Source organism: Silurus meridionalis, chromosome 22 (assembly GCF_014805685.1).
Source record: "Silurus meridionalis isolate SWU-2019-XX chromosome 22, ASM1480568v1, whole genome shotgun sequence".
Lineage (NCBI taxonomy): Eukaryota > Metazoa > Chordata > Actinopteri > Siluriformes > Siluridae > Silurus > Silurus meridionalis.
In genome coordinates, this window is record NC_060905.1 from 4,279,309 (window position 1) to 4,303,173 (window position 23,865).

At 37.2% G+C, this 23,865-nt stretch overlaps 3 protein-coding genes across 8 annotated transcripts; 1 reads left to right on the forward strand and 2 right to left on the reverse strand.

Moving 5' to 3' along the window:
- Window positions 1-534: 534 nt before the first annotated feature.
- On the reverse strand, window positions 535-4,039 carry soul5 (heme-binding protein soul5). Its single transcript, XM_046835079.1, has 8 exons — window positions 3,892-4,039; window positions 3,662-3,721; window positions 3,237-3,321; window positions 2,523-2,643; window positions 2,279-2,418; window positions 2,010-2,173; window positions 1,192-1,299; window positions 535-1,110 (listed from the first exon to the last, which is right to left on the reverse strand). The coding sequence occupies exons 1-8, from the start codon at window positions 3,909-3,911 to the stop codon at window positions 1,089-1,091; spliced, it is 720 nt and encodes a 239-aa protein (XP_046691035.1). The 5' UTR covers window positions 3,912-4,039; the 3' UTR covers window positions 535-1,088.
- Window positions 4,040-6,074: 2,035 nt separating this feature from the next.
- Window positions 6,075-15,122, reverse strand: shfl (shiftless antiviral inhibitor of ribosomal frameshifting). Its single transcript, XM_046835078.1, has 10 exons — window positions 14,970-15,122; window positions 13,350-13,485; window positions 13,147-13,196; window positions 13,005-13,043; window positions 12,848-12,904; window positions 10,448-10,489; window positions 10,112-10,267; window positions 8,582-8,685; window positions 7,818-7,975; window positions 6,075-7,274 (listed from the first exon to the last, which is right to left on the reverse strand). The coding sequence occupies exons 1-10, from the start codon at window positions 14,994-14,996 to the stop codon at window positions 7,048-7,050; spliced, it is 996 nt and encodes a 331-aa protein (XP_046691034.1). The 5' UTR covers window positions 14,997-15,122; the 3' UTR covers window positions 6,075-7,047.
- A 1,434-nt stretch (window positions 15,123-16,556) lies between these two features.
- zmp:0000001048 (retinol dehydrogenase 8) lies at window positions 16,557-23,683 on the forward strand. 6 transcript variants are annotated; one of them, XM_046835371.1, is made up of 7 exons: window positions 16,557-17,433; window positions 19,720-19,881; window positions 19,985-20,146; window positions 20,300-20,479; window positions 21,605-21,731; window positions 22,668-22,851; window positions 23,034-23,683. In XM_046835371.1, the coding sequence occupies exons 2-7, from the start codon at window positions 19,785-19,787 to the stop codon at window positions 23,247-23,249; spliced, it is 966 nt and encodes a 321-aa protein (XP_046691327.1). In that variant the 5' UTR covers window positions 16,557-17,433; window positions 19,720-19,784; the 3' UTR covers window positions 23,250-23,683. The 6 variants fall into 6 exon arrangements, with proteins under 6 accessions (XP_046691327.1, XP_046691328.1, XP_046691324.1 ...); XM_046835372.1 differs by having other exon boundaries at window positions 21,638-21,731; XM_046835368.1 differs by having other exon boundaries at window positions 16,557-17,253; window positions 17,357-17,433; window positions 19,985-20,479.
- The last annotated feature ends 182 nt before the right edge of the window (window positions 23,684-23,865 follow it).

Below are 23,865 nucleotides of genomic sequence, written 5' to 3' on the forward strand. Positions count from 1 at the left end.
TTTTCTAGATGGAGAAGATTTGATATAAAAGCAGTGTTTAGAAGAAGACTGGCCCGGATATATGTGGAATGCTCCATGGTTTATTTACTTAGCATGATGGACACTAAATATATCCAGGGCATAATTAAATCTGCTTTTACCTCAAAATAAGTAAATAAATGACTTGTTGACTTTCTTTAATGTTAGTAAGTAAAGTAATATAAGATTTTTGCATACATATATTTTGCAAGATGATTTTTCATAGCTAGCATTAGATATTCTAGGGTATTAAATATTGTTAGTGGCCTGCTATTAGTACCTGACTATCTATCTATCTATCTATCTATCTATCTATCTATCTATCTATCTATCTATCTATCTATCTATCTATCTATCCATCCATCCATCCATCCATCCATCCATCCATCCATCCATCCATCCATCCATCTATCTATCTATCTATCTATCTATCTATCTATCTATCTATCTATCTATCTATCTATCTATCTATCTAAAACAATATGAACATTGTAATTACCACTGTGCACCAATGAATCGAGAAGCAGGAGCGTGTTTAATTGCAAAGAATTCACAAACAAATCTTTAGATCAGTTTTTCATTCAGAAAGGTTTAACAGCCCAAATACAACTTTATTCCAAATTTGTTTATTTTATTTTTTACAGAACACATTAATAAACACTAAAGCTAGTGATTTGTAAGAGTCAATGAAGTCCTTTATTACAGTCTTAAAACATTCATGCTGTGTATAAAACTTTAAAAACATCAATGTATATGAGAAAAAACTGTATCCCAGTAAATTTCTAAATTCTTGCAGTAATTGAGTTAATAAAACTTTTTGTAATAGCGACCTCTGCTGTTGAGAGGGGAAAGGTTCAAATATGGCACTGGTGCTGAGTTCTTGTTCTCATACATTTAATGAAAATTCAGCTACAGTTCATTATTTTCTTTAATGAGTAAGAAGCCTGGGAAAAATAATATAAAAAAAAATGTTTTAACAAACAAAATGATGAAGAATATTTGAAATAATGAAGGTTTATTTCAACATCAATAACAAAGACAGGTGCTTTTCAGGTTCAGCACGAAACAGTTCAGTCTTCTGGCTTTTGTAAGCTGAAAAAGATTTGCACAGTTATTCCTGTGAGGTTATTCATAAACAGTGATGTAATATCTTTTTTTTTTTTTTTTTTTTACCTCAGATGTGCTGGAGATGAGGGAGATGGGTGTTCAACATGTGGACACACTGGTGCTCCACTGACCACATACCACACCTCATTATGTCTGTTCAGCAGCTTCATTGGACTGAAGACACAGAGGAATGAGTGAAATAATATCTAAATCATTCACATACAATTTAAATAAAATCTTGAATCTTCACTCAACCTTGCTTACAAAATGTCATAGATCTGTCTTTCTTATGTTCCTGACTTAAAGCATCATTAAAAAATGCCTCACAGATATTTTCTTGTATTTTTCTCATGTATTATAACCTTCCAAGTGATTTATTCCAATTATAACAGGCAACTTGAAAAACAAAAGCATTTTTATTTCATGTAGATGCATCAGGTCACAACAATCTTTGGACTCCAGTTCCAACTCCACGACCTCCAAACATGTCGGATTCCACTTTCCACAACGCTCTCATTTGCCATGTTACTTGAGCATTTAGACCTTTTTATCATACATACACTTTAAATAAAGATTCTAGTTCATTTTCAAAACAAACTCAGTTCCCTTTTGACTTTGACCTGTTTTGTTTTACATTCACTCAAGCCACGCTTAGTGTTTCCTGCTTGTAGATCACCTGGACCTGTTTTTTGACCTTGAATTTGATATCTCTCAATCAGCAGGCTTAGTTTCCTGTGTTTGTATCTGTTCATGCTTTTTTGTCGTGTGTCATGGTAAAATACATTCACACTCATTATGATGTTGTGGAACGCCAGTAAAGCAAAACATGCTAGCTTCTCTGGAAAAATGGGTCTATGGGTCACTCTTTAACCCCTCAGTGTTACCTGTTATAACCAGCGTCATAGTGGTAGTCCGTGTTATAAGTGGCTTTAACGTTGTCCAGTGCTTTTTTAAGCAGGTCAGCATAAATAGTAGATACTGGTCCTACCATCCAGCCTCCATAGCTTATAACGTACACTTTCATATCCGTCATTTCCTCGAGGTGCACCTGCAGTTTCATGGTCAAATAATGCAAACAATGTGCTTATTGATGACACAGATAGTAAAATGATCAGAGGTCAGGATTGAATGATTTTTCCCCCTTAACACTTACAGTGCTGTCGGTTGGCTTGGGAGCATTGTCCTGGTAGGCAGAAGGCAACAAGAAGCTCAGACCATAGACTGCTGGTTCCAAAAAAGGCATTTCCTCTTTCACTTTAATAAGAACTGGAGCTGTCATGGGAATTTTAACCCCTGCAAGTACAATAAGTAGCAGATCTACTTAAGCAAATCTGATCTCAAAAGTCATATCCTCTTATCCCGTTTACGAACGCTCTTACCCACACGCTTTGTCTCACCTGCTTCATTTTCACCTGTAATGTAATTGAAAAGTTTTTTGAACGCTTTCATTATGGCCACGTCCTTAAACATTGACTTCTCCTCTGTGGTGACCCATTTGGCAGCCTCATAATGACGCACCTGAAAAGACAGACAAAGAGACAGTTTTGTTGTTAAACTTACTGCTTACCACTTGAAGGGAAGATCTTATATCTTCTTACGGTGGCCCCTGCGTAGAATAGGCAGCAGTTCAGAGAACAGGGTATACTCGAGCAAATTTAAGGATCTGAATAGTTAGAAGGTCTGATAGAAAAGTGTCAGAACACACATCTTGATGCATCTCTGGGAGTTTTTCCTTTCCACAGTCGCCAAACTTACACTTATTAAGAACAATCTTATTCATTCTTTATCACCACATTATCTGTGTAAAGCTGCTTTAAGACAAAGCCCATTGTTAAAACTCTATACAAATAAAAATTTACTGAATTGAACTGAAGTCTGATCATCTTGAAGTAATACCTATTTTTACTTCAAAAGCACTTTGAGAACAAAAAAACATAAAACTATGATGGTGTATGTGAACTATGGTAAGTATGAGCGCAAATAGAGGCGAAGTCCAGGGTCTGTGTTTGTATTCAACCTACAGTGACTGTCACTTACAAGCTATAAAAATGTATGATCTAGGCTAGAAAGAAATCAGTCCCAGTCCTGCATGTATAATATAAAGGACTCACTTCATATTCTGTTCCATTGCAGATCAAATCAAACAGCAGACACTCCTCGGTCTCTGTGCAGTAGGACGTGGGCTCAGTTGAGTTGCTGAAGGGTCAAAATGAGGTGCAAGGAAATGTTTACTTAGCTGTTGACCTTAAAACTATCATGTACGAGTGATTCTGATCTGAATAAAAAGTCTGACTAATGAGAGGATATAATGAGATTAGAATCTAAATCATTATGCACATACAGTATACATTTTTGTAATGATGAGAAATTAATATTCAAATACATTATTGGATAGTGTTCATTTGGCCACTATGATAAAAACACCACTATATTTTGTCAGCCTAAAAATAAACCTGACTCTTCTGGTTAGTAGTGACAGCATTCATAAAAAAGACATTAACAGATTAAGTTTAAATTAAAAAATCTGAATTCTTACCCAATTCTGGCGTCTGCTGTAATGGAAAACAGCAACACGACCGCTCCTACTATGCAAATCCTGTACAAAAATAATCACAAATTCAAGACTGTTTGAGATATTATCCCATTCAAAAACATCCAAGTAGCTGTGGGACATAATTATTAACACCAAGATACAAAGCAGTGCAGGTTTATAGACAAAATGAAAGTTTAAAAAAAGCTACACATATAAAGGAAAAGCATGCTTACATTTTGGAGAAGAAGAGCATCCTGGGGTGTAATGTGCCGTCTCTTTATTTAAAGCTGCTGGTTATAAAAGCGTTATGAAACAAGTTGCAAAACTGCTTATGAAAGCCGAGTAGTCCGTCCCACCCAGCCTGTGCTCCAAGTGTCCACACTGTCTTGGTATTATCAAACACTTGTTGTTACACTTTTATAACTCTGGAAGAATGGTCCACCACACCCCCCCCTTTCAAAATGTGCTTAATCCTGGTGGCTACTTGCTGAATAATGATTGTGTAATGAGTTAGAGAGGCATCTAGCACACACAGATAGTGTTAAAATACTCCACTGACTAGTCTCATAAATATCATAACTATAATTTAAATAATAGATATGATTTTATGTTTTGGTTAATTAAAGTTTTTTTTTGGGAGGGAACACGAAACTGGCTACAAAAACATTATTATTCAACATTTTCCTCCTCCAGAAGTTATTTAAACTCTTACATAAGCAAGCTTGGTCTTTTGCCACATGTGGCCACGAATGCAGCTGTTGTGGTTTTATTTCCAGAGATGAGACTGTAGATAAAAAGGAATAACTTTTACTCACAATGCACTTATAGACCAGACATGGAAACAGATCCACCTCCGTAGAGAGAATTTTAACAGAACCAATGTTAGAGATCAGTCTGTACATATGAAAACTATATTTTAATAGAGATCTATTCTCGGAGTAATATTAATCTTCATAAACAACTCTATATCGTGTGAATAAAGTCAGATAAATGTATTCGATTACATATCAGAGTGAATGGAAAGTTCTTCCTGTCAGGAGAGCTTGTTCCCCACTTTTTCAACAGCTTTTGTGTTTTATTATTCTGAACCTGAATGTAGAAGTACAGGGTGTGTCTTTCTGAATACAATTCTCCAGAGGAATTTTAAGACAATGTGACAGGATATTCACACTCACATGTTACACTCCAGCATAGGGTTGAGAACATGACTATAAACGTTGTGTTTTTGCTCCGTGTTTCTTTTTATTTAAACAATTGTGTTTAAATAATCCATAAATAATAACAGTACAATCCAATCTCCAGTCCCCATAAGGTGACATGCTAAAACAAACTGGGATAAAACCCTAATTACAAAAGATGACATTCCAATCCCCATTAAACAAACAACAAAAGACCAAGACAATGCACAAATCCCAAACTCCCAATCCCAACCCCAACAAATTCCATATACAGTAATCTCAAACACACTCCTGCATGTATTGGGCTCAATTTCAACATAGACAATATATACTAATCCCAAAAACAAATCCCGATTAAGTCAATATACAGTAATCCCAAACACAACCCAATCCCAACAGACAGTATATACTAATCCCAATCAACAAACACACCCAGTTCAAACGAAAAATATATATACTAATCCCAAACACAAACACCTAATCCATTAAATATATATACCAATCCCATCCAACATACACAACACTTCGGTTTCAACCAGAAACATCAAAATCCCAATCCCAATTCCAATGAAAGATAAAATTCCAATCGATTGCCAACTAAAAAAAAAACTCTAATTCCAAACAACAAAAGCGATACAACAATCCTAAAAAGCCAAGGCTCCAATCCCAACTGGGTGAAAATGTCAATTCTAAAAATAATATCCCAGTTCCAATAAATCCTAAATTATCAAAGCCAAAAAATGTGGCAAATAATGAAACAAACCAAACAAACTCGTCAAATCCAAGCGCATCCAAATCAACACCCCAGCAGACTTCCTCTGAAAATGATTTCCAAACAACTGGACAATCCCTAAAACATACCAACATAGACCAGGTGCTTTCAAATAACATTAAAAATGTTAACCATTTTATAACATATAATTAGGTTTACAGTTGTGAAACAGTTCAATGAATGTGTTTGTTTTTTGTCATCATGCTGCATTTCCTTTTGCAGATCCTACTGAAGTGAAGATCTCCAGAATGATGACACAAGGAATGATTAGCTCAGCGAAGAGTACAGTGAAAGTGGTTGTTAGGCTGGTATAGGGTTTATGGGCCGTTCTAGACAGCATAAGTGCATTTGTTAGATAATACAGATTAAATGGCAACGTTATAGTGGCGTATTTTACACTGGAATAAAAGCGGAAGATGCCTGGTTTATGGCCATGAACTGAACCAAAAATGAGCGGAATCCAAAACAGATTTCACAGATTATTATTATTTTTTGCTTCAGCTGGTACATTGTATTTTAAATTAACAGCAAATGTAGAAAACAAGAATTGCTTGCATATACTATAGTACAATTTCCAGCAGGTAAATTGTAGCAACATATTCACTGCTTAATACTTTCTTAAGAAAACAGTATAAGACTTGTGTGAACTTCATAAAAGGTAGAAATGACGCTTCATCGTACGAAACATTTAAAACCTCTGTTCCATATATAAACATTTGCAGCAAAGCATTTCCGAACAGCGTTACGTAAGTACATGGTGAAAACTCATCCTCACACACTAAAAACTCAATAACGTACAAAAGCAGGAAGTGATTGAAGGTGGTAATTGATACATGAACAACAGTAAAGAAGTAAACTGCATATTTTGTTTTGTAAGCTGTATTTACCAAAATCATGAGTTAGCCTTTATTTATGACTTAGACAGCGGTGTCCTTTCTTTTTCATTAAGGTCTGGTGTGGGTGGGGGGTTTTCATTTCAGCCAAGCCACACCAGATTCCCCCTATTTAGATCTTCATTTTAAATGGCTTATCGGATGTGGCTCCTGCTTGGTTAAAATAAAAACCTGCTGAAAAAAAAAGCAGGCCCAAGGAAAGAATTGACATCCTTGTTCACTTTTTTTTTTTATCTTTTTTTTTTTTTTTATCTTAGCAATGATTGAGTGCATATTTTTTTGGTTGAAAAATACACTTGCTAATATTTCTTTAACAGAATTGCCCAGGATGGACAAGCATATTAATTACTGAATTGATATATTAATTATTCAATATTGAGTTTCAAAATACACCTTTAAAATTCCTGAAAATGCCAAATAAGTCACTGGTTGTTTGGAATAAAGATCTCTGCACAGGGCCACATTTTACATTCACACGTTTTATAATAATCAGTTGTCTTTGTCCCAGTGTTTGAAGGCCATGGATCTGAGCTGTGGATACACACTTCAGCTGCTGGTGCTGCTGTCCGAGTCGTTATTGTCGTTCTCGCTCTCCTCATGAATGTCATCCAGGATGATGTCGTACAAATCCTCTAACAGACTGCCCTGACTCAGGCACGTGTTCACTGTGGAGCCACTGCTGATGTGGAGGTGGCTTGGGTTCAACACCTGCGGCTTACCGTTCCTCATCCTGCTGACCGGGTGCACACACTCTGTATCAGGAACGTGAGGCTCTGAGATCGACAGAAACAACACGTTAGATATAACTACAAACCGATTTATTGATAGTGAAACCATAACTTTTCAGAATCACATAAAAGTTTACTGTATCCCATCTTGAACTATGATTAGAGAGCTTCATTTAAAAAGGCGTGTTTTCCTGGGGAATGAAATTGGGGCAAATTGTGTGTGTTTTTGCTAAAGTAAAAAAATGCAAAAGTATAAATGATAAAGCTCAACAATTGCTTTGAACTAAACCAAAAATTCTACCAAGAATCCGTGCTGTTAATTTCTGATAATCTGAAATCTGATTGGATAGAGACTCCAACCTGAGCGCCCACTCGGATACGCTGCTCCTAGACACAGCACACCTGAGAGGAACGCTATGAAATGAAGGCTATTGGGAATAATTTTATATGTATTCATGGACAAAAATATATTAAATATATATTTATATTATATATAATATTTTCGTCTGCACTCTTCTAACCCGTGTGTCGAACAGAAACCACAATAAAGCATTTACTGACACCTAGTGTAGAGCAGTGAAGTGTTACCCTGTCTGTTATAGCAGTCCTCTGCCAGGCAGCTGTGCTGGTGCCTTCTCCTTAACCCTCGGTTTATCAGGTTCTTGCGTGGAGGCAGGATGCGCGTTGGCATAACAATGGAGCGACAGATATAACACGGAGAGCCCAGGTCCATTCGACCAAACCCTCTGTCAGAAAAACATAATCAAGATAAAAAGGCATCACAGTGATTTTATCTAGAATTTTCACCTGCTGGATTAAAATCATTATACTAACTTTTTTATTTATTAGATTTACATGTGTTGGTCACGTCTGATGTTTTGTGTGATATCCAGTCACAAGGTTGTTAGTAAAGTCGGGAACTGATGTAGGGTGAGGCTACAGTGCTCACATTCATCCCAAAGGTGTTTAATAGGGTTGAGGTCAGAGCTCTATAGCAGGAGATCTTCCATTCCAACCCGTGTAAAGCTTTGTAGAACTAACTAACCTGTGGAACAGTTTTGGTCTCCTAGTTCAATAAAAGGAGAATTTAATGCTACAGCATCCAAACACATCCGATACAATTGTGTGCCTCTGACTTTGTGCTAACAGTTTGAAATGAAAATAAGTAGTCTCTGGCTGGAAAAATTGTGGTGACCCAATACTTTTTGTCCATATAGAGTATAACTTTTCCACCTACCAAAGGCTTAATACAGAACAGGAACTTGTGTTAAAATGGGAAACAACGGAAAACTAAATAAAGCATGGCAAAGGGTAGAATGGTTTCCGGGAAGATGTGTGATGCATCTACGTACTTGAAAGATCGAGTACAGTAAGGGCACATGAACTCTGCAATGCCCCACATTTTGTCTGCCGGCACAGGTTCGTATTTCTGTCTGCACAGCCGACAACGAGACACCTGAAAAGGATCAAAGATCGCATTTACTGACTTAATGACACAAACTTTGAGTCAGTAAACAGCAGTAAACATAATATTATTAGTTTTTAAGTTAATGGCCGTTTAGCACTTCTACTAGTTTTGCAGGGAAAACCCCCCCAGAAATAAACCAGATTAACAATTACAGCTGCATAGAAATATATTTAGTATACAACCCCAAAAATAAAGTTGGGACACTGTGTAAAATGTACATAAAAACAATGTAATGATTTGCAAACCTCATAAAGCCATCATTTGTTTACAAAAAAACAGAGAAAGCATTTTTTTTTTTATAAAAAATAAGGTAATTTTGAATTTGATGGCTACATCAAACGTCTGGAAAAAGTGTTTTTAAAATAAAACAGTTGGAGAAACATTTTGCAACTAATTATGTTACTTGATAAAAGATCAGTTAAATGTTTGGGTAAAAACAGTCTATCTTAGAGAGACAGAGTCTTTTAGAAGTAAAGATGGTTAGAGAACAATCATAAAATCTTTTCATCAAATTAACATTTTTCTTTTTGAAAACCATGGACATGACATCCTGTGGACTAAAGAGGAGAGGGACCATCTGGCTTCTTATCAAAATGTATTTTTAAAGACGTCTTTTTTAAATGGAAGCCTTGCATATTTAAGCAAGACAATTCTACCTGTATACCACATTTATTACACTAGCAGGACTTCGTAGTTAAAGAGTCAAGGTGCTGAACTGGCCTTCCTGCAGTCTAGACCTTTCACCATTTATAAACATTTGGTGCATCACAAAACAAAACAACAACAAAGGAGACCCAGAACTGTTGGGCAAATAGAATCCTGTATCAAACACAAATAGGGCACCATTCCTTTCCCAAAACATCAGCAACTGGTCTCCTCAGTTTCCAGATGTATACGGACAGAAGACGTGATGCTACACAGTGGTAAACACCGGCCCTGCCTCAACTTTTTGGAGACGTGTTGTAGCCATCAAATTCAAAATAACCTTTCATATAATGTTCTGTATTCTTTCCATGTTACACTGGATTTGGTTTTCCCAGGCAAGTTTTTGTTAGTTCTTTAATGCACATGATCCAGCACGTTGTTATTGCTGCAGATGTTGTGCAATTAGGCTCTATTTAATATATCCTGATGACTTACAAGTTGATTATTTGCGCTACATCTGCACAGACTTACACAAACTTCCCTGGTAAGGTGAGAGAACATTTATGAAACATAAGTAACTTTCCAAATTGGCTATAAAGTAAAGTTGTATGAGATTGTAAATGTTCTGCTTTGACCTGAGTGAGAGCATTGAGAGCATTTTACTCCAGAGGATTTTTTTAAACATGGGATCACATGTTTATTTGAGTAAAGAACTTGGATTCGTTCACCACCTCTGGATATGAGGTGGTGTAAAGTATGTGGCTTTTACCCTCTTTCTCTCTGGGACTTTCCTCCACCAGCTCTTGTCACACATCTCACAAGCAAACTGGTGCTCGACTGAGGGCATTTGGTTCTGCTGAGCCCGATCAAACATGCGCTTATTCTTCTCGGTCAGAGGCAGGACCCGGAGTTTTTTCCCAAGTTCCTACACACAGACACAGACAAAGTTAAATAGATCATCTGCTAATATTTGTTATGTGACGTAATCATGCAGTCGGCTTCTGTTTCTCCATTTATATGTTTGTGTGTTTTCATTAGGCTGAACAGGTGGATGTTTGCAGTCAGAGACAGAGTAGAGACTGAATGAGGACTTTAGGTTACTGACCTGTATGTCTTTGTCATCCCGGGGCACTTTGTTTGCTTTGGGCTGGAAAGAAAGAGAGTAAAGAAAGTACGCATTAGAATAGTGAATCCATTACCTGTGTGCGTATATTTATTAAATGGGGCAATTGGAAATGTTTACAGAAAAAAAAAACCCTCAGGTTTGCCCAGTTTGAATCAGCGTAATTATATGATTCGGTGTTGTGTTTGGTTTCAGGTTTCACACAACACATGATGAAAGGAAGGAAAAAGTAAAGTAAAGTTAAAAAATAAATAAATAAATAAATAAATAAATAAATAAATATATATATATATATATATATATATATATATATATATATATATATATATATATATATATACACACACACACACACACACACAGGCCTGAAATACAGTGCACATTTCCAATAAAAATTACACCACCCCAGCACGGTGCTCAATAAAAAACTACATAATATTATACAGAGTTTGAGAATGAAATGCATTGCATTTATTTCCTAATTCCCCACAACACTCAGCATGTCTGCAGCATTAAATCTCAGTACTGTTTCTCACTTTCGCAGCTCACGCTTGGAGAAAAATCTTGCAAACCTTGACACACAGGATGCTTTGTCAACTTCCTGGTTTCGGGTTAAATTACATTGAAATCACTTTTTCATTACAAGTTCACTTAAAAGCTGACTGAGGCCACCGTCTTGGGACATTCTCAGACCGGATGTTTTGAGCCGCACCCATGTTTGACTGCTGCTCCATACCTGACTACTGAGACGCACCAAGGGAGAAAACAGACTGAATTTCTTATTTTCTAATAAAATACACACCAAGTTTGAAAGCACATTCTGGGTTTTTGATCACATTGTGTTAGAATTCACTCCTTGTCAGTCCCAGTAGAAGAAGTATGCTGCATCTTAAAATGAAATAACTTTTACAGGTCCTACTTTGGCGGTAATTACAGCAAATAATAAGTCAGAATTACATTTAAAAACAACAGCACCATCATATAAAGTAAGAAAATGTTACACAAGGTTTATTATCATTAATGCTTCCTAATGCCAAAGTCAAATACCTTCTCCAACACATACACTATATGCACAAAGGTGTTGTGACACTTCTTCCCAAAACTGTTAGCACAACGTTGGAGGCACAAACTGTACAAGACATCTTTGGATGCACTAACATTGAATTTTACCTTCTCTTGAACTAGGAGACCTAAATCTGTGAGAGAGCTCCATTAAGATATGGTTTAAATGAGTTGGAGTGGAGGATCTTGAGTGGTCTGAAATAGAGCTCTGATTTCAACCCTATTGAACATGTTATAGTTCTTTTAGCATTAATCCTAATAGAAAAATTTATTCTTTGGCTTTCTGGAGAAGCTGGTGTTGGATCTGTGATGATCACAAATGTTGAGCTGTTTTATGAGTTGCTCAGTAGCTCCTAGTTTTATAACCATAAAGACTGTATAAGACTGTAGAAAGAACATTACTCATAATCACACTCCAGTGCTCATGTTAGTTCTCACTCTCCAGTGTTCTGTATTGTTTTAAGACTATAATCACACTCTTGATGACACCCAAATGAGGATGCGGTTCCCCTTTTGAGTCTGGTTCCTCTCAAGGTTTCTTCCTCATAACATCTAAGGGAGTTTTTCCTTGCCACAGTCGCCATGGCTGCTCATTAGGGATAAATACACACCATTCACCTTCACTGTTGATTTCTGTAAAGCTGCTTTGAGACAATGTCTGTTGTGAAATGCGCTATACAAATAAACTTGACTTGACTTGACTCCATTTCTTGTGCTCACTTTGCTCACAAATACAAATCCTGAGACTAGACATAAGCATGAGCAACTGGCAAAGATTTGAGCAGATCTAACACTCAGAACAACTAAAGAATCTACTGAAAATGACTAGGAGTAAAATAATGGCTGTAATTTTTCATTGACACGAATACTTACTTTTGAGAGACGAACTAAGGATTTTGAGAAAAGTTCGGGCGTTTGCAAGAAATCCAATGTGTGTACAAATTGCTTTAAGAAACGCACTTAATGGTTTGCAAATATCAAGGATGATTCAAGAAATGCTCCAAAGCAATTGAGAAAATCTGTAAATTAATATACCAAAACATTCGCAATTTGTTCAAATGCAACAAAAAATTGCTTTTATGAGGTGCCTACATGATGTGTTGGTTGAGCAAGAATTTCATTTCTGATCATAGAACTGTGGTTCTGAAACATGGGCCAAATCCAAATGGCCCAAAAAGCCCAACAAGCTCATAATAAGACCCAGGATGGATAGAGCAGGGACAGGTCTACAGTATTTGTTTAATTCTTGCTTATTTCCTCACCAGTGATTTGCTGTGAGGAGCATTATGGAGCCATGGAGTGTAGTGAATTTTAACCTACTTGCTTAGAGCTCCTAGCATCATTACTGGCTCCTGATGGTCTGTCGTTTCTTGTCTCCTGCAACATAAAGGGTGATTATAATGCAGCATAATGCGTTTACAGGCCTTACAATAAATCACGGAGTGACACAATTTGAATAATGAACATGCGGCATTACCTTTTCTTTTTCCTCATTCTGCAGTTTCTCGACCACATTCTGTCCGTGAGCAGGAAAGGGGTTAGGTCATGCAGAACACGCTCTTTTTTTTAGCGTAATGACATTTCGACATCTCTGAAGGCGGATGGGGCGAAAACCTTACCTTTACGACCTGATCGTTTTCCAGAGACCATTTGTCTTCTTCGTCCAGGTCTGCGCATGGGACAGTGGGTAAAATGGAAAAGGCATGGAAATGAGGATGGTGGGGGAAAAAGGAAGTGCAGCGTCCGTTTAGTAAATCATGCAGGTGAATCAGGAGAAGCAGAACAGGTTCAGTAAGGGGGGAAAAACACTTCCTGTTTTTACCTTGGTCTTTCATCAGGACGATCACCTTCGCTACCAGCTGGTAGTTGTTCCTGTATCGGCGCATGAGCAACACCGATTTGTCGATCGGAAGCTTCCCGTGAAACATCTCTCTCAGTCGCCGGACACATTTTTCCAACTGAGTGAGAACGGAACAAAGCAGAGTTCAGATCTTTATATAAACTAAATGTATAACAATTTTGAAGATTGTGTGTATTTTTGAACATCACATTTAATCCCCATTTGCTTTTAGAATAAGGTTCAATCTTCTGGGAAGATGTTCCACTAGATTTTGTGGAGATTTCTGTGAGATTCATTGAGTGTTAGCAAAGTCAGGTTCTGATGTAGGTGAGGTGACCAGGCCTGGGGTACAGTTTAAAAGGCTTGAGCTCTATAGCAGGAGATCTTCCACTCCAACCCGTATATCGATTTAAGAATATTTTATTGATCCCACAGGAAAATTATTTATTTGCATATCCCAGAGATGTTAGGAAGCTGGGGTCAGAGTGCAGGGTCAGCCATGATACAGTGCCCCTGAAGAGGACAGAGAGTTAAGGGCCTTGCTTAAGGGCATCAGGGACGATCAGGGACATCCAAAGAACAATTGTGTGCCTCCAAAATTTGGGGGAAGAACCACATATGGCTGGAAGTCAGGTGTCCCAATACTTTATATAAAGTACCTTTGACTAATTCGGGATTGAGTTTGTAGTGAGATTTTTTTTTCTTCCATGGACATGTTGCTCCGTGTTGGTTGAGTTTCCAGCATATGTAGTGGGATTTAGCACCTTCTTCATCTCCAGACTTCTACACAAAGTCATGCAGCGGTGCTTTAATCCTAGCTTTAATTCTCTTCAGTCATCCCACCAATCGTTTTTTTTCATGGTCATATGACTCGTAAATGTCTTGGAAGCTCTGGATTGGATAACTGCTTTGCATTCTGGAATCACTCGACACATCACAAAGGTGTTTCGGTCTATTGAGTATTATTGAGTAGGTTTTAGGGCGGAGGTTTTTTTTGTTTGTTTTAATAATTACAGGTCATAGTGCAAAGACTTTACAGCTTTTTTTTATGTCGTATGATCCGTGCCCTCGGTGTCCCAGATGTGTACAAGGGTGAAAATCTAATAAATACCAATGTAGGGAAATGTTCCTGATCTTTTCAGATTGTTTAAAATCCCCCTTTTTATTAGTGCTCAAAAGTAAAATATGTTTGCTCCATAAACACTACTAATATTTGCATTAGACACAAAGTGAGTGAGGGAAAAAATTTAATTTAATGAAATATAATGCAAATAAGCATCTATAAGCAAATAAACAAAACACACACAAGAATCCATTGTAACTCTTCTGTCCATCTCTCTGAGTCCATATGCATGAAAACAACTTTCAAAAGTGCAGATTAAGCTTCATGCATGAGGTGTGTAGATTCAAATGTCAACATCTTTAAGTTTTCTGCATTCTTCTGTAAGAAAGGGTTAGATTAATACACGCATGGGTCAGAAAGCAGGTCTTTCCTACATGTGTTTATTGATGATGTGTTTTAAATCGGGCGTGACTGCTGCGCCTGCACGCGCAAACTCCTGTACAGATACAATAACCTCAAAACATCTCAGATTGTCTTACCTCCACTTCCTCCTGAAGTCGACTCATTGTTTTTAACGCAGTTTAAGCAGATTTTGCAGTGAGGAACATCAGAAAAATACCAGACTGAGAAGCGCTCTGTTTTCCTGTTCTGACGGCCCTGTTTTCCTTCTCCGCTCTTTCACTTAACTTTCGGTTTCCATTCGCACAGCTGCAGCTTCAGGAAACAGCCAGAAGGCGGCGACAAACACCATACAAAAAAAAACCCCTACATTACAGATGATGATACAGTTACATAAATTAAATAAAATGGTATTATAGGAGTCATTTACAGATGTGTATGTATGTGTAGATAGATAGATAAATAGATAGATAGATAGATAGATAGATAGATAGATAGATAGATAGATAGACAGACAGACAGACAGACAGACGGACGGACGGATGGATGGATGAATGGACGGACAGACAGACAGACAGACAGACAGACAGACAGACAGACAGACAGATAGACAGGCAGGCAGGCAGGCTGACAGACAAACAGACAGACAGGTAGATAGACAGACAGACAGAAAGATGATAGATAGATAGATAGATAGATAGATAGATAGATAGATAGATAGATAGATAGATAGATAGATAGATAGATTTGTTGATTTTCCTCATGTCACTGCTTCTGATGCAGCTGCCCCTTGCATAAAGCAGCAAATAATTTACTGCAGACGTTAAACGCCCTAAACTTTCTCAAAAATTTAAATCTTTGGTGTCCTTTTCCTGTAAACAGTGCTGATGTTGAATTTCCAGTGTGAACTAGAAAGTATCTGTATCTCTCCACAGTTCACGTTGTGAAGCATTGAGGAGGTGTGATGGTGTTGAGGTGTTCTGCTGGTGACACTGTTGGTCATTTAGGATATATCGAGGCCACAATTAACCAGTATGACTAGCACAGCATTTTGACATACCATCCCAACAGGTTTGTACTTTTGTTGGACCATTATGTGTTTTCCAACAGAACAATTACCAAAAACATATCTCTAGTTTATGTAAGAACTAGTTGTTCAAAAGTGAGAGCGATGAAATGCTGCATCAGATAAACTGGCCTACACAATCACCCAATACGAATTTAACTGAGATGCTTCGCTTTGTGTTGGACTGGAAAGTGAAGAAAAAGCAGCCATCAAGATCTCAACATCTCTTCCTAAAATTGTTGAAAAATCATTCCATTGGAATGCAAAGTGGTCATCAAGCCATGACGGCTACTTCAAAAAATAATAAAATAATAAAACATATTCTGGGTTATTTAACGTTTTTTTTGTTTTGTTTTTTTTGCTGACTACACAATTCTGTGTGGTTTTTTTTACAGTTTAAATGTACAATGTTAAAAAATGATACAAATAAATAAAAACCACTGAAGGAGAAAATGTGTCCAAAATTTTGAATAGTACTGTATATTTACACACTTTATTATATTAATATATACACATACACAATATATAATTGAATTAGGAAAACAATTTTTGAAGTATAAATTAGTAAAAAAAACAAAAAAACCGTTGTGCATCAGTAAAAATCAATGATTCACAATATTACAGATTTTTACAGGTGTAAATATTAAGTATTTCTGTCGATTTCTGCATAATTACTTGTTAACGGGATTTATTGTAATAATTAAGTTTTAACTTTTTATAATTCAATATAAAATCTAAAATTCTTAGATTTTAATTCATTTACTGTTTGCCGGACAACTTTTAACAGATAGAACATGCACACAAACTGACCTGGCAACCCCGTTTTCAGTAAATCCGGTTCCCATAGCTAAAGCAAAGCGTTCTCTATAGCACTTGGGGTAATGTAGTATTTTGTTTAAAAACTGACAAATTAGCACAAGTTAAAAAGAGAAACTTATGTTTTAAAAATAGCTACTGGCTATTATAGGAGCCGTAACAACCGTTTTAACACAATACGCAGAAAATTCATTGCAATTTTCAGTTCTTATAAGGTCATGGCTCAGACTAGAAAACTTTATTTCCCAGAATGCTTTAAAGCGCAGCACAAAGTCCGACATGGCCGCTATGTTTAGACGCGGTTGCCAGTTTGGGGTGATTTTCCGTCTTTTAGTTTAAGCTAAACATATTTTATTTTAGTTCATATACTTTGTAATTGCGTTGTAATAAATGATGTGTGTGTTATATAAATATGTATAACTTGTAAACGTTTTTATTTTATAACTAACTAAAGAAAAAAATCTAACCTTCCATTGAAGATTTAACTACCGAATCTGGCAACCCGGGATATCTGACCAGTGCAGCTCACCTGTTGAACTAAAGTACAGTAACGGAATTAATATTAGGAAAATAAATGGAAAAATAAATAATGCACTAAAATATGTTTAGGATTTTATATCAATTTGTCGAAATTCCCTTTTGAAGGCATTGAAAACACTGACACAGGCAGACAAAAAACTGTCAGGAACTGCCACTTCACCTGTAGTAGTACTGGCTAACAGGTAATCTGTAATATCCTGTAAAAAAATAGTTTCATGTAAATTTTTTCATTTAAGATGGACCTAATATAGAAATAATAATAATAATAATAATAATAATAATAATAATAATAATAATAAATATAAATAATAGCATATTCATGTTTTAATGATTATATTATATATATATATATATATATATATATATATATATATATATATATATATATACACACACACACACACACACACACACACACGTGTATGTATATATATTTATATATAATACATATACAGTGGGCCAAAAAAGGTATTTAGTCAGCCACCAACTGTGAAAGTTCTCCCACTTAAAAAGATAAGAGAGGCCTGTAATTTTCATTATAGGTACACTTCAACTATGAGAGACAAAATGAGAAAAGAAAAATCCCGAAAATCACATTGTCTGATTTTTAAAGAATTTATTTGCAATTTATGGTGGAAAATAAGTATTTGGTCACCTACAAAAAAACATTTCTGGCTCTCACAGACCTGTAACCTCTTTAAGAGGCTCCTCTGTCCTTCACTAATTACCAGTATTATTGGCACCTGTTTGAACTCGTTATCAGCATTAAAGACACCTTTCCACAACCTCAAACAGTCAGACTCCAAACTCCACTATGGCCAAGACCAAAGAGCTGTCAAAGGACACCAAAATTGTAGACCTGCACCAGGCTGGAAAGACTGAATGTGCAATAGGTAAGCAGCTTGATGTATAGAAATCAACTGTGGGAGCAATTATTAGAAAATAGAAGACAATACAAGACCACTGATAATCTCCCTCGATCTGGGGCTCCACGAAAGATCTCCCCCCGTGGGGTCAAAATGATCACAAGAATCTTGAGCAAAAATCCCAGAACCACACGGGGGGACCTAGTGAATGACCTGCAGAGAGCTGGGACCAATGTAACAAAGGCTACCATCAGTAACACACTACACCGCCAGGGTCTTAAATCCTGCAGTGCCAGACATGTCCCCATGCTTAAGCAGTACATGTCCGGGCCCGTCTAAAGTTTGCTAGATAGAATCTGGATGATCCAGAAGAGGATTGGGAGAATGTCATATGGTCAGATGAAACAAAAAGAGAACTTTTTGGTAAAAACTCAACTTGTCGTGTTTAAAGGAGAAAAAATGCTGAGTTGCATCCAAAGAACACCATACCTACTGTGAAGCATGGGGGTGGAAACATCATGCTTTGGGGCTGTTTTTTTGTAAAGGGACCAGGACGACGGATCCGTGTAAAGGAAAGAATGAATGGGGCCATATATCGTGAGATTTTGAGTATAAACCTCCTTCCATCAGCAATGGCATTGAAGATGAAACGTGGCTGGGTCTTTCAGCATGACATTGGTCCCAAAACTACCACCCGGGTAACGAAGGAGTGGCTTCGTAAGAAGCATTTTAAGGTCCTGGAGTGGCCTAGCCAGTCTCCAGATCTCAACCCCATAGAAAATCTTTGGTGGGGGAGTTGAAAATCCGTGTTGCCCAGCAACAGCCCCAAACCATCACTGCTCTAGAGGAGATCTGCATTAAGGAATGGACCAAACTACCAGCAACAGTGTGTAAAAACCTTGTGGAGACTTACAGAAAACATTTGATCTCTGTCATTGCCAACAAAGGGTAAGTATTGAGATGAACTTTTGTTATTGACCAAATACTTATTTTCCACCATAATTTGCAAATAAATTCTTTAAAAATCAGACAATGTGATTTTTGTGATTATTATTTTATTTTTTTCATTCGTCACGCTGAAAACAACCGGGCATGAAAAACACACTTCACCTGTGTTCTGAGCTGCACGGCATCGGGAGAAAAGCTTCACTGATGGTGATTTTTAAACGCACGACGATGCCAAAAGATAAACTCCTGAGAGAAATAGTTGTGAAAGGAAGGAGGAAGACAGTGAACAATGACTTTCTTGGTAGGCTACTGTTTAGATACAAGCCGTGTAACAGACACTGTCTTTCGTTAAAGCCTGTGTAAAGTTCATTAGTTTCAATGTAGACACTGACGTATTTATGTTCAAAATAAACATCTTTGTCAAATTCAGTGGGTGCGGCTTATATTTGGGTGCGCTTAATAGTCCGGAAATTACGGTATATATAAATAATATTAAAAAAAGTCAAATTGTACATCTAATAAATTGGACAAAAGGAGATGATTGTGTATTCTGTAGAAATTTCCAGTTGTACACTGCAGCCGATTAAAAGAGATTCCACAGTAATCTGGATTAATCCTGAGCCCCTGGTCCTCACTGTGCTTTGTGTTTCTTAGAGGTGAAAGTCCAAGAAGCTGTATGACTGCACTGTGACTGAGATAGGAAGTTGTCCCAGTGCATCATGGGAATGAGACAAGTTTTGGTGACAGGATGTTCCTCTGGGATTGGACTGGCTGTGGCTGTGCGTCTCGCCAAGGATGAACTGAAAAGGTTTAAAGGCATGTCGGTTTTAATCCGTTATAAATTGTGGTTTTTGTTTAATACATATGTCTTGAATAGACTGCTCGCTGACTGAATGACTTTTCTTTCTTCTTATGCCAGTTGTGGCCACTATGCGGGATGTGGAGAAGCGAGCAGCACTGGAGGCAGCAGCCGGAGAGACGCTGGGCAGGTCACTGGAGATCCATAAACTCGATGTCTGCTGTGAGGACTCCATCCGAGAGTGTGAGAACAGTCTGCCTGACAGACACCTCGATATTCTGGGTGAATATAATTTATTTATTTTTTCTGCTCAAAGGAATAATTCCTTCAGGTGCCATGCTGTTTGCTATCACACACCTTCATCTCACAGACACATCACTGTGTCTGTGTACATCTTGTGCTCATCAAACTTGATGATGCTTTTTGTATATTCAGTGAGTAATGCTGGCATGGGCATGATCGGGCCGTTGGAGTGCCAGAGCCTAACGAGCATCCAGAACCTCTTTAACACTAATTTTTTCGGCTTGGTGCGACTGGTCAAGGAGGTGCTGCCTGACATGAAGAGACGACGGAGTGGACACATTGTGGTGATGAGCAGCGTCATGGGTGTTCAGGGTACAAAGAAATGGTTGCTTCTCCTCCTCAGCTGATTATAAAATAAACCTGACCAAGGCAACTTTATGTGCATCTGGATTGTAATAAAGAAGCATAATTCAATGTATACAGTAAGTCCTCGAGTTATGATATAGATGCGTATTGACGACCACCATCGTAAATTGAAAACATCGTAAGTAGAGACATGGCCTAGCCTTCCCAGGAGTCTGAAAGCATGGTGATCAGCATAGTGATACTGTTATATGTTAATAATATAACAAATGATAGTAAATAATGTACCAAAACAAAACAATTTATAGTATTGTATAAACTCTACAGCAATGCTCGAATTGAGGGGTTGCTGGGGGGATCCGGGACCTCCCTTAAGGCATTGGGGACAAGTAAAAAATAGACTTAGGGTGTCACCAAGATTATTTTAGCAAAAAATATATGAATTACACAACAACTGGGGACCCCCATAAGACTTGACTCAATTCGAGCACTGCTCTATAGTATATATGTACTTGACAGGGGGTGCGTGGACGAGTGCCAGTTCGCGAATGGAGGGCGGAGCATACGTTGCAAGTTTGCCTGACATGCAAAACGTAATTTATTTTTACAATTTTGTCATATCACTGTAATCATCATAAAATCGAAAAATCATAAGTTGAACCATCGTAACTCAGGAACCATCTGTAAAACCCAAGAATTGTACAGTGTCTTTTCTGACATTAACCATGCTTCATGTTTATCTTTTCGTTAGGTCATTTTGTTAGTCAGGATGTACGCATCTCCCACCAGGTGTGCTTCTTACTGCTCGTATTGCGCCAACCTTCACTCGCGTACCGGCGTTCGTCCACGTGCCTGCACCACATACATAGATACTGTAAAGTTTATACATTACGGTAGTGTAAATTGTTCCGTTTCGCTTAATTATTTACTGTAATTAGGGTATATAACCCCATACTGATCACTATCCTTTAGATTCCTGGTGGTTCCTTTTCACGTTACGATGGGGTCATCAGAACGCATCTCATTTTTAAGTCGGGGATTAGCTAATACTGTATTATCAGATCAGAAAACCAGTTCATGTTGTGCTGTGATGTCTTTTGAAATTGTATTTTATTATAGTTGCTTGTTTCCCAGAATTCAGGCCAGTTGAGTTGTGTTTGCTTGCAGAGCTGCTCTTTAATGACGTCTACGCTGCTTCGAAATTCGCCGTTGAAGGCTTGTGTAAAAGTCTTGCTGTGCAGGCTATGAACTTTAACATTAAGTAAGTTAAACTATGTTATTTAACCCCCAAACTAATTTCTAACTCTACTTTTTGTGTCACAAACATAACTATACCCTGTACAACGTGCAGTTTAAAATGGTTTTTTTTTATTAGCCAGGTGATAACATAAATAAGATAAAAAACAAATTGCAGAATTCAAATAGAATGTAGAAAGTAGAGGTGGACCGATTCAATGGTTTTGCCAATTAATTGGCACTGATAGTTGATTGCGGGAACTATCAGCAAAAATACATACCGCCAGTTTTTCCGGGTTGCGTTATACAGTACGAGAGCGGCCTCTAGAGGCGAATCACTGACACCATGTGCTGTTTATTTTAAGTGTTTTATTTAATAAATTTAATTTATTTGGAGTGTTACTTTTTGTTTAAGTTTGAACGCATGTCTTTTACTTTCCTCAATATTTACTAATATAATTAATATTTTCCTATTTATTTCATATAGCACGTTTTCATGATTTAATACTGGTTTTTTTATTTGTTATTTTGTAATGAAGTTCAGTAGTTTTACATTAAGTGGTATGTTTATTTTTTATTTTTTTCTCCAGTATCTTAAAAACTATCGCTTGATTAATTGGATATCGGCAAGTACGATCCAACCTAGCTATCAGTAAAATCCACTATCGATTGACTTCTAATAGAAACGTATAATTTATAATACACTAACAGAATAAAGTAGAATTTACAGTCTAATTTAATAGGAACGAATAAAAATAAAATAAATAAAAGAAAAATACAAAAAGGTTGCAATAGGAACAAAAAAACAATTATAGGTGCAGTATGCATACATATATTTAGTGCCATTTGCATTTAGCACCACATTAGAAATTAGATTTCACACCCAATTAATCATTGCCATAATTCACAGAGTTTTATAGTGTTAGTATATTAGTCACTAATTACTTTACATCATCTGCAGGATGAGTCTGGTAGAGCCAGGGCCGGTGCTGACAGAGTTTGAGCGGAAGGTCTACGAGGAGGCAAAGAACATGGACCTGTCTGAGACAGACGATGAGACAGCCAGAATTTTCCGTGAACTTTACCTTCCCTACTCAGAAAAGGTGTTTTCTTCACTTGGTCAGAGTCCTGAGGAGGTAGCGGAGGTGAGAAAATCCTCCATAAGATGTTTGAGTTGGTTTGATTTCTGATCAACTTGCTAATATAATTTTTTTTTCTTGCCCCTGATTAAGTCTTGTTATAACGCCAATCATTACATTAAAAATATTCATCAGGTCAGACATTTGAAGTGTTTATTATGTGGTCAAGAACCTCTGTTCTGTTGCAGCAAACGCTCCAGCTGATTGTATCAAAAGATCCTCCTTTTCGTCACCAGACCAATCATCTGTACACGCCCATGACCTCCATGAAGCACGCAGACCCTACAGGGCACCTGCCCCTAGACGCGTTTTACAAGATAATCTTCCAGCACGACCGCGTGTTTAACGTCAGCCTCGGCATCATGCGCTTCCTACAGAGGAGGATGAGAAAACCTAAAGTGTAAAAGAAGCCAAACATCATCGCAGGCATGACGTTTAAATATGAGACGAATAAAACAATGAATAGAGAATTAGGTTTAACTAGACTGCTCTAACATAACGTATATATGTGGAATTATACAGATTTAATAATAACTTGAAATCACAGTTTTTTAAGAGGTAATAAAACCCTTTGGAGGCATGCATGGTATAGGAAAATAATCAGTAATGGGGTGGAAATGTATTATATTTCTATAAAAGCATGCTTCATGTGAGGGTGTCCCTGACTAAAGATTTTCAGTCAAATCAGAATTGTCAAGTCTTGCGAATAGTCAACTGATGAAACCAAAAACAGCCTTCTTTCACCTTAGAAATATTTCTAAGCTAAGAAATATGTTGTCCATATCCGATGCAGAGAAGCTCGTCCATGTGTTCATGACCTCCAGAATAGACTACTGTAATGCGTTAGTAGGGGGATGTCCTGCATCATTAATAAACAAGCTTCAGTTAGTCCAGAATGCAGCAGCCAGAGTTCTTACAAGGTCAAAAAAATATGATCACATAACCCCGATCTTATCATCCCTACATTGGCTTCCTGTTAAGTTTCGAATAGACTACAAACTATTACTTCTCACTTATAAA

Bases quoted from the DNA above. Each gene is read 5' to 3' on its own strand.
- soul5 (XM_046835079.1), bottom strand. From the start codon at position 3,911: ATGCTCTTCTTCTCCAAAAT. The intron at 3,322-3,661 runs GTAAGAATTCAG...TTGACCCTTCAG, and splicing joins ACAGCAGACGCCAGAATTGG to CAACTCAACTGAGCCCACGT. The intron at 1,300-2,009 runs GTAACACTGAGG...CTGTGTCTTCAG, and splicing joins TATGACGCTGGTTATAACAG to TCCAATGAAGCTGCTGAACA.
- shfl (XM_046835078.1), bottom strand. From the start codon at position 14,996: ATGAGTCGACTTCAGGAGGAAGTGGAG. The intron at 13,486-14,969 runs GTAAGACAATCT...GTTCTCACTCAG, and splicing joins GACTTCAGGAGGAAGTGGAG to TTGGAAAAATGTGTCCGGCG. The intron at 10,268-10,447 runs GTCAGTAACCTA...GTCTGTGTGTAG, and splicing joins GGGATGACAAAGACATACAG to GAACTTGGGAAAAAACTCCG.
- zmp:0000001048 (XM_046835368.1), top strand. From the start codon at position 19,785: ATGGGAATGAGACAAGTTTTGGTGACAGGATGTTCCTCTGGGATTGGA. The intron at 19,882-19,984 runs GCATGTCGGTTT...TTCTTATGCCAG, and splicing joins TGAACTGAAAAGGTTTAAAG to TTGTGGCCACTATGCGGGAT. The intron at 22,852-23,033 runs GTGAGAAAATCC...GTTCTGTTGCAG, and splicing joins GTCCTGAGGAGGTAGCGGAG to CAAACGCTCCAGCTGATTGT.